The 9,562-nt window shown below is 47.1% G+C and overlaps 2 protein-coding genes and 1 long non-coding RNA gene across 5 annotated transcripts; 1 reads left to right on the forward strand and 2 right to left on the reverse strand.

The window, feature by feature from the left end:
• Window positions 1–257: 257 nt before the first annotated feature.
• LOC147146778 (uncharacterized) lies at window positions 258–5,859 on the forward strand. Of its 3 annotated transcripts, XR_015086972.1 has the most exons (4): window positions 258–565; window positions 1,066–1,080; window positions 1,133–1,306; window positions 5,654–5,859. It is a non-coding gene; the product is annotated as an uncharacterized LOC147146778 (long non-coding RNA). The 3 variants fall into 3 exon arrangements; XR_015086971.1 differs by lacking the exon at window positions 1,066–1,080 and having other exon boundaries at window positions 310–576; XR_015086970.1 differs by lacking the exon at window positions 1,066–1,080 and having other exon boundaries at window positions 317–565.
• LOC147146779 (uncharacterized) lies at window positions 3,056–5,623 on the reverse strand. Its single transcript, XM_086031938.1, has 2 exons — window positions 5,401–5,623; window positions 3,056–4,721 (listed from the first exon to the last, which is right to left on the reverse strand). The coding sequence occupies exons 1-2, from the start codon at window positions 5,483–5,485 to the stop codon at window positions 3,316–3,318; spliced, it is 1,491 nt and encodes a 496-aa protein (XP_085888064.1). The 5' UTR covers window positions 5,486–5,623; the 3' UTR covers window positions 3,056–3,315.
• A 10-nt stretch (window positions 5,860–5,869) lies between the features above and the next one.
• On the reverse strand, window positions 5,870–9,500 carry LOC147146780 (uncharacterized). Its single transcript, XM_086031934.1, has 2 exons — window positions 9,272–9,500; window positions 5,870–7,651 (listed from the first exon to the last, which is right to left on the reverse strand). Exons 1-2 carry the CDS (start codon window positions 9,369–9,371, stop codon window positions 6,081–6,083), a joined length of 1,671 nt encoding a protein of 556 aa, XP_085888060.1. The 5' UTR covers window positions 9,372–9,500; the 3' UTR covers window positions 5,870–6,080.
• Between the last annotated feature and the right edge of the window lie 62 nt (window positions 9,501–9,562).

A 9,562-nucleotide genomic window follows, 5' to 3' on the forward strand; every position in this document is an offset into this window, starting at 1 on the left:
GCTCGCATTTATTTTCAGGTTTAAGCTTTCAAATTCAAGCATAATGTGCCATGAAAAAGGTGTTCGCCCTCCTCGCAAATCAAATTGTTCTTTGTTTTTTTTGTGTGTGTGTGGGGGGGGGGGTCAGTTTTGCACCTATGTTTAAAATCGTCAAACAAATGTAAATATCAGGCCAAGTAAACATATAATATGGAGTACAGCAGGGCCCTCAAGAGCCCCTCTGCAGCCTGTTTGAGGTGTAGCCCAATTGCAACACTCCTGATTGCAATCATCAGGATCGTTCTCAGGCTTTTCCTCCGGCAAACCTTACTGATGAGCTCATCATTTCAGTCGGGATGTTTCGGTCAGGGTGGGCCAGTTGGCCAATCACCGGTGTGCGTTTTGTAACGTCACCAATCGGTGCGGAATTGACACGGAGGTAGTTGAGCTAGACGTTTGCTCAAGTTGATGACCGCGAATTTCTTTGCACTTGTTGAATTCCCCTGCGCGTTGTGCGGACTTGTAGGAAGGAGCCCCACGAAGGCGTTGTGCGCGGCGTGCGCCGTGACGTCACTCGGGTCGTCGGGTGAGGGAAATGTCAGTTCAAGTTTGCATTTGTGTGATACAAAGTAGCTAGCTTTAGAGAGGACGAACGCGGGATTTAGTTTGGAATGTGTTCTTAACTTAGCAAACACGAACGGGTGCGGGCATATAATTGAGTATCTGCGTAGGACAGGGTTGATTAAGAGAATCTGAGTTCGTTTAGTCTGTAACTGCCAAGATCTCTCGTCCAAATTCCAACCCAGTAGGTGGCGGTAATGCCCCAATGATTGGTGTTAGACTGCCATAAAACGGAAAGAAAGAAAGAAAGCAGCTGGTTCTTGAAAAGTGCAACGAGAGCATAGTGCCTTGAAACCAGTTCATATACTGTTCCCTGCGTAACGTTTTCAAATGACAGGGTTGAATTTGTTCATCTCTGGATGATGTCTTTTAAGTCATACATTGCTTTAATGTTATTTGTGATGGCTTGCACTTCATGCAATGTATTTATTTTGCTGCTAAATGACATTTGGGAATGAATTCAAGTAGATAAAGTGCTCGGTGAGTATTGCTGTCCAAACTGCAACGAGTGTACTATTTGACATTTGTCAAGGAGAACTCAACTGCGGTGCTGTTCGTCAGGCCTGCTTTCCAACTTGATGGCGAGCTCGAAGGAGAAGCGAAGCGAGCCTGACATCCGACAGATGGAAACTTCTCGGCGGTGGCCCGGGCCGGCAGGAGGCTTTTTGGAGCCCACGAGCAAATTTTGCTCAGAGAGCTCTACGAGGTAAGGTCACAAGCACCGTCGCGATTTTGCCGCTGTTCTGCCAAATTTTCCCACCCCGTCGAAACCGCCTACCGAAGGCTAATTTGACAACCAAAATATATGACCGTGCGCTTTCAGCTTGTTTTGTTTAGATGCGGACTGGTAGGGAGAATTTTTAAAAATCCTTTAAAAGGCAAATCAACCCAAACCTATTTTCTTCAAGAATATTTTCTATGCATACCCATTAGTTGAAACACAGCATTCTGATGGATGTTGCCTTTGCGGAAGAAGAATTAAGCAGCAAAATCCACTCGTTTTTAGCCATCTCGGGGGGCGGCCATTTTGCCACTTCCATCGACTGAAAACGGCATCACAACTGCTCAGGGCTCAGGTAATGACCAATCACGGCTCAGCTTCGGAAAACAGGTCAGCCGTGATTGGTCGTTACCCGAGCAACTGCGATGTCATTTTCGGTCAACGGAAGTGACAAAATGGCCGCCCCCTGAGATGGCTAGAAACGAGTGGATTTTGCTGCTTAATTCTTCTTCCGCAAAGGCAACATTCATCAGAATGCCTTGTTTCAACTAGTAGGCTTGCATAGAACATATTCTGGAAAAAATGTGTTTGGGTTGACTTCCCATTTAAGATGACCCTTACACAGAGGTGAAAGCAGGTAGGACGTCCTGACATTGGAGTGTAGTAAACAAACACTGCGTTACGAATGTGGTCACTATGCTGAAAAGCGACGATGCTTAAAAGCTACGACCACGCCAAAAGTATTTTCCAGGCAATGAAAACTTCAAACAAGACTCAATAAAAAGGAAAATAGTCAGTACTCTGCGCTTTTAACCGAGCGTATGACAGGTAGGATAAAACATTTGAAAATTCCCACAAAAAGACTTATGGGCGTTGTGCGCATGCTAGGACGTCTCGACGGAAGGGAGGAATTTCACAACACCGGATTACCACTACTGCACACGTGCCTTGCAGACAGGCATGCAACCGGCGGGAGACGAGGTATTTTCCAGAGGCGGCAAATTCTTAGCTACGACGGAAGTAATTGACGCGTCGACTATTACAATTAATTGTCGACAGTTTTCATTGTCGTTGTGCCAGTAATCTAATCTTGGCAGCTCTAGCGTCGAGCCATTTACGCACCGTGCGTATGCCGTTTGTTTGCAGCAGAGACAGGAGAGGTTCACGTGGCGTTGCGAATCGATTTATTTATTTTTTGCATCGATGCACATTTTTGATGAATGGCTACATGTCCATGTTTTGTTGTGTTTTTGAAGCTAGGCAACACTTTGTCAACAGCCCAGCGTGCGCAACCTAGCTTAATATTTGTTTTGGCTGAGCCAAAGTCAAACTAGTGACTGTATCTTGAACACCAATCTCTCTCCCTGCTGCATTGTCATTCGCGTTGAACGTCACTCTCCTTCCGAAGTCCCAGAAGGCTTGACTTTCAGATGTAAACACGGTCGTTCCCTTTCTCACGTGTTATGCGGTTGTTTGCTGTGCATCCTTATCTGCGAATGGGGTCTCTTCCTCTATTTGATTCTTTGCTCATTCTGAGTTGTGAGTGAGTGAAAAAGGCGCGATTCTTCCTATCCAAGTGTTGTCAAATGTTTCCGATTGCTGCACCCAGGAAGCAGTTGAGGTGCATTTTGCCCGCTTGTTGATATACTTTGCAGTAACCAAACATGACTTCTTTCTTGCACGGCGCGACGCTTCTTTCAAACAGTCATCTCTCTCCCGTTAGCCAATGAGCCATTTACGCCGCATGCCTTTGTTATTGCCGAACAAATGATTGCAGCAGCAAGGAAGAAACAAGACATGTTGGAAATTTGACGATTTACTCTTTTAACAATTGCTCAGGTGTGGCTACGCAAGCATAGAGAGCAACTTCTCCTCATGCCGCTCAGTTTCTTCTGTCATCACATCCGGTAAATGCCTCATCATGTCCATTTGTTCAATCATATCTTCTCCTAAAGCCCTCGAAGCCCTCTGTAAAAAAACCCAAATGAAAACCTTTAATCTTTGTCGTGCGTCCGCACGTGCGCCGTCAAAGTGTTCTTATGAGAGAAGCTCCTCTGACAAACTGAGCAGGTGAAAGGTTTTTCTCCCGTGTGTCTCCTCATGTGTATATTCAAGCTGGGCTTGGAAGAAAAGCTGTCGCCACACACCGAGCAGAGGAGCCTCTTTTCTCCCGTGTGGGTTTGCATGTGGGATTTCAAACCGTGTTTGTAAGAGAGGCTTTTTCCACAAACGGAGCAGGTGAAGGGTTTTTCTCCGGTGTGCGTCGCCACGTGCGCGAGCAAAGTCACCTTCTGAGCAAATTCGTCGCGGCAAATGGAGCAACTGTAGGGTTTTTCTCCCGTGTGCGTTCTCATGTGCTGCGTCAAAGCCGACTTGTAGGAAAAGTTTTTGGCGCAAACGGAGCAAGCGAAAGGTTTTTCCCCCGTGTGCGTTCTCATGTGTATGTTCATATTTTGCTTACAAGTAAAGCTTTTGGCGCAAACGGAACAAGTGAAAGCCTCTCCCGTGTGCGTTGTCATGTGTGCGGTCAAATTGTGCTTGTAGGTAAAAGACTGGCCACAAACGGAGCAAGTGAAGCGTTTCTCTCCTGTGTGCGTCCACATGTGCACTTTCAAGCTGCTCTTGTGAGAGTAGCACTCGCCGCAGAGCGAGCAACTGAAGCGTTTTTCGCCGGCGTGCGTCCGCAGGTGGATTTTCAGGCTGCGCTTGTGAGAATACCACTGGCCGCAAACGGAGCAAGCCAAAGGCTTTTGCGTGGCGCTGCGGGCCATCAACAAGGCCTCTGGCGATTGGCCACCGGCGGGAGCCGCTTTCGCACTCGCGTGCGTTCTGGTGTGTCGCAGCATATTTCCCCTACGAGGGAAACTTTTCCCACAAACTGGACAACTGAAGGGTTTGTCTCCGGTGTGGGTTCTCATGTGCGCGTTCAAGTTCCACTTGTAAGAGAAGACTTTAGCGCAAAGCGCGCACTGGAACGCTTTGGGACTCAGGTGGTCAGTTGACGTGGTCTTTTCCGAGCTTTCCGGCGGCTCGCCGTCAGCTTCCCGGCCCGCGTCGCGCGCATCTTCCTCCTCGGCGCCATCCGACAGCGGCGCCAAAAGCTCGTCCGGCGCCGCTCCTCCACTTGGACCGCGATGAGGAAGACACGACGAGTCGAGTGGGTCGTCTTCGTCACTCTTCACAACAACCACAGTCAGGGGCGACATGCTGACGTCAACCTCTTCCTCTTCCTCTTTCACGTGTGGGGACTGTGGCTCCTCCTCCTCCTCCTCCTCCTCTTCTTCTTCTTTGACGTGTGGGGGCAGTGAATCCCCCCCTTCCCCCTCTTCCTCTTTGACGTGTGGGGGCAGTGAATCCCCCCCTTCCTCCTCCTCCTCCTCCTCCTCCTCTCCTGGCAAGGCTGAAAAAGCAACACACATGACTGAATCTTCAGCAGTTGTCAACTTCCAGAGCACAGGCCGAAACAAACACACAAAAAAACCCTACAAGGACATGAACTATGTTCCGTTTAAGAGAATTCCTGGCACAGATTTTCTTAGCCATTTTATTTTTTTAATTTATTGTATTGCCTTAGTGGAGGTGTCAAACTCCGGTGCCCATCAAACTCTGTGTTTGCATTAAATTGCCGAGGTTAGGAAGAAAGCCCCTGGTTTGTAACACAAAGTATAGTATGTCTTTATTTACAATGCACCGCCGCGTTGCGAGTTTAGTTTTACAGGACGTTGGGCTTGGAGTAATACACGTATTTGCATAAGGTAAGCATCATTTATTACTAGCTTGAAAAAATACCCTTTGATTGTAAAGTTTAAAACAGATACTACGTAATATTCATTAATTCCATTACATTAATTCCGACGTAACCAAATAAATCGTTAATCCACCTTTTTAAAAAAATTAAGCGATTAGCTCTCCTAATAGGCAGGCAGCATGTCTTTTTGTTTGTCAAGCCCCCGGCTGTGCGTGCAGCTGCTTTATTTTTTGCGACTATGTTCATCGCGTTGCAACACTTGGTTTGATGAGCGAAAATGTGTTCCAGTTCCAAGTAGACTAAGGAGTGGTGATCATGTGGACAAACCGACCTTGGTCGTCCACCATCTTCGCGCCCACTTTTTCTCGTCGGTCGCTCGTTCTCCTTGAACTAAGTTGCTCCTCGTATGACGTCATGATTCGTCATTAACTTGACTAACTCGCTGACTACCTAAAATAAATCATTCTAAAAAAAAAAAAAAAAAAAAACCTCGCATCTCCTCGGACAACATCGATTGTTAGCTCTCGCTTTGACTACTGTAGCCCCATTGAGTAACTTCCGCCTTTTCTTCTTCGTTGGTGCAGGCGAGGCTACAGTTTCCGTGACACCAAGCGGCTGCCATCTTGCGACGCTAACTGAAGACTGCACCGAGGAATGCAAAGCTTCCTTTTTTCCAATATTGAGTGAGCAGCAAATACTGCTTAATGGCAAATACTGTTTGGCTCATGAATGTGACTACTTTTGATATGTGTGCCATCACGAAATGAATCTTGAACATTGTGAAGCGCCAGGCGAGCTCATTCTTTTCAAAGCAAACTTTATTAACAAAACACTGGAGCAGATTACATTCCTAAAATAGTGGCTGATGTTTGCATTCTCTTTGAATGAAGAAGAACCTTGCACAAAACGCGCCAAATTGTTGGAATGAAGAGATGAAGCATCTGATTTCGATGAGCATTTTCATCCACAGTTTTCTGCACTCCAATTGGCCGCTTTTCTCTTCTCTGCGTGTTATTTGGCCACAACCTGAGCAACTACGAGGCTTTTTCTCTCGTGTGTGTTCTCGTGTCTCTTCAAATCAGACTTACTAGAAAAAGCTTTGTCACAATGTGAGCAAGCGAAAGGTTTTTCTCCCGAGTGCCTTCTCGCGTGTCTAATCATGTTTTGCTTGACAGCGAATTTTTTACCGCAAACGGAACAACTGAAAGGCTTTTCTTCTGTGTGCGTTCTCGCGTGTAGATTCAAGTCGTAGTTGTTATAAAAGCTTTTGGCACATATTGAGCAACTAAAAGGCCTTTCTCCCGTGTGTGTCCACATGTGCGCTGTCAAGCCGTGCTTATGCGAAAAGCTTTTACCGCAAATTGAGCAAGGGAAAGGCTTCTCTCCCGTGTGTCTTCTCATGTGTATATTTAAACTGTGCTTATATGAAAAGGCGTCACCACAAACTGAGCACCGAAATGTTTTTTCGCTCGTGTGTGTCTGCATGTGTAATTTCAAACCGTGCTTATAAGAAAAGCTCTTTGCACAAACGGAGCAGGTGAAAGGCTTCTGTCCCGTGTGCGCCGCTGTGTGCGCAACTAAAGAGACCTTCTGAACAAATTTATCACCACAAATTGGGCAAGTGAAAGGTTTTTCTCCCGTGTGTCTTCTCATGTGTACGTTCAGGTTACCTTTTCGAGAAAAACTTTCCCCGCAAACGGAACAGATGAAGGCCTTTTCGCCCGTGTGCGTCTGTGTGTGTACTTTCAAACTGTGCTCATCATAAAAACATTTAGCGCAAACCGAGCACGTGAAAGTGTTTTCTCCCGTGTGTCTTCTCATGTGTAAATTCAAACTCTGCTTGTAGGAAAAGCCGTCGCCACACACCGAGCATCGAAAGGGTTTCTCTCCCATGTGCGTCAGCATGTGAGATTTCAAACCATGCTTATAAGACAGGCTTTTACCGCAAACGGAGCAGGTGAACGGTTTTTCTCCCGTGTGCGTCGCCACGTGTGCCACCAAAGAGGCCTTCTGAACAAATTTATCACCGCAAATTGGGCAAGTGAAAGGTTTTTCTCCCGTGTGACTTCTCATGTGTACGTTCATATTTCCCTTTCTTGAAAAACGTTTCGCGCAAACTGAGCAGCTAAAGGGTTTTTCTCCTGTGTGCGTCTGCAGGTGCTCGTTCAAACTGCTCTCGTAAGGAAACCTTTTGCCACAAACCGAGCAGCTGAAACGTTCTTTCCGCGTGCGCGCTTGCCAAGAATTCCCGTTGCTCAGACCCGCCTCTTTTTGCGAGCCTTTCAAGTGTTCATCACCTTCTCGGTCCGTATCGCTGGCGTCTTGCGCGTCGTCACTATGCGAGAGCGGCGCTACGAGGTTGTGAGGGTTGCCTCCGCTCGGACTACGGCCGCCGGTTGCTGCTTCTTCTTCGTGTCGGCGGCGGCGGCCCTTTACCACGACGACGACGACGGTCAGCGGCAACCCGCCGACGTCGACCTCCTCCTCTTCCTCTTTGATGTAGGCGTGCTCCTCTTCCTCTTTCACAACGGCGTGCGGCTCGCGCTCAGAATCGAAGCGCCCCGCGATCAGCTGCTGGACGTCTGCGAGTCACAAGCAACACAAACGCAGCTGAACTCAAACAATATCATGAGGAATGCATGTAAACTATAGATTTCAACCGTCCATCCTTAAATGGGACCCTGCAGCACGCGTGATGGAAAGTCGCACGGCCGTGTTTTAAGCACCAGCCCAAACGCCATTGACTGTGTGAAAATGAGCCGTTTTCAGTTTTGCGACTCAAACGCGCGAAAAATGAGCTCCCCTCTCAGTTGGAATTGATGTGAATTTCCTTCCTCCCTTACCAAGGCTCGACATAAGCGGTTTGGCATTGCTGTTTGCAAAGCAAAATGAGCATTTTGCGCCTCATCCAAACAGCCGTGCTTATTGTTTACTTGAGCTTGTCTCACAGCACACCAGAAGCCAAGGACATAGTAGTGTCTATCTCGTGCAGAAAACTCACCCAAAACAGGTCGCGGCATGTTTTTGAAATAGGTTTTGTCAACATAGTACGCAGAGGTGGGCATTCCGTCACACTGACGGACGCCCGTTTTGCTGACTATCGATGGGTGACGGGACACTTTTTAAAAACGACCGATTAAGTACCCATGGAATGGATTTTCGGTCCATTCGTGTCATCGTCAGTAACCGGGTCGAATACCGACGGGCGTCTCAGTCCGTCACCGACGGACGCCCGTCTTGCTGACGTGTTTTTCTGGGCGGACTGACGATTCCGATTGGCTTCGGCTTGAAAAAATGACGGACGGGCAAAATTGAGTCAAATGCCCAGCTGTGATATTACCGCGCAGTCCGACTGTGTCACAATATCTTACATTGAAATGTAGCCGCACGACTCTTTGTGTGACGTTTGCCATCTTCTAACGCTGATACTCTTTTGATTGCGTGTGTTGTCGATGTTATTACAGCAGCTCACCTGTTTTCTGAAGCTGAGCCGTGTTTGATCGTTATGAGCCTTGAGCAGTTGTGCTGTCATTTTCGGTTGACAGAAGTGACAAAACGGGTGGATTTTGCTACTTAACTCTTATTCCACAAACGCAATATTCAGCAGTATGCCGTGTTTAGACTAGTGGGCCTGCATCGAACATTTTCTTGAAAAAAAATATCTTTGGGTTGACTTCCGCTTCAAGGCCAACGCACAATGCAAAATGCCATACCGAACTGTCGTTGATTTAGCCGTAATCAAACAACTTAAATTTGAACACAAATGACAGCAACAGCGGTATGCAACTTTCCTCACAGACATTTCATTCTGTAAAAAAAAAAAGACACCTACTGCAGCTTAGTTACACAATTTCTTTCATTCTTAACATAACACTGTTGTGTCCCTTTAATCCACCTCTTTCCGGTGACGCTGGCGCAATTTTCCTTGTGAAAAACTTCAACAATTTGAAATTCTTGTGGGCGTTTAAATGAAACGGATCTATCCCGGTAGATCTTTGAAAGTGCACGATCGAGACGCAATCTTAAACGGAAGTTGGCAAGAGAATCGATGATATTCGACAATCAACATTCCATGACTACTATCCTACAGCTTAACCTCGTCTTGTGTTGGTATGATACTATGAATAATATTTGATGAGAGCCCCTTGACTTGCTTGGTGCAGGGTCAAACATGAACGCTTTGCTTTGTAACGTGGCCAAACCTTGAACGTGGGACCCGCCGGGAGCCAATGGACTGGCGTCGTGCTTTTGCCGTTCCTTCTCCTCTGCCGCGCGACAAACTTGCTCCTCGGACGACGCCATCGTTCTGGTCTTATTTTTGCTAAACGCTTCGTTTCTTTTGAGCGGCTACGAAGAAACGAACAGGTTCTTTTTTTTTCTCTCTCTCTCTCTCTCTCTCTCTGTCGTCTGTCGTCGTCCGGGGAAAGCCTCTTCAATTTCCGCCTTATTCTTCTTCGAATCTTGCTTCTACGGCACTCGCGATACACCGGTCG

The sequence above is a fragment of the Filicampus tigris genome, chromosome 5 (genome assembly GCF_054856515.1).
Source record: "Filicampus tigris isolate MCC_2025a chromosome 5, RoL_Ftig_1.0, whole genome shotgun sequence".
Taxonomy (NCBI): Eukaryota; Metazoa; Chordata; class Actinopteri; order Syngnathiformes; family Syngnathidae; genus Filicampus; species Filicampus tigris.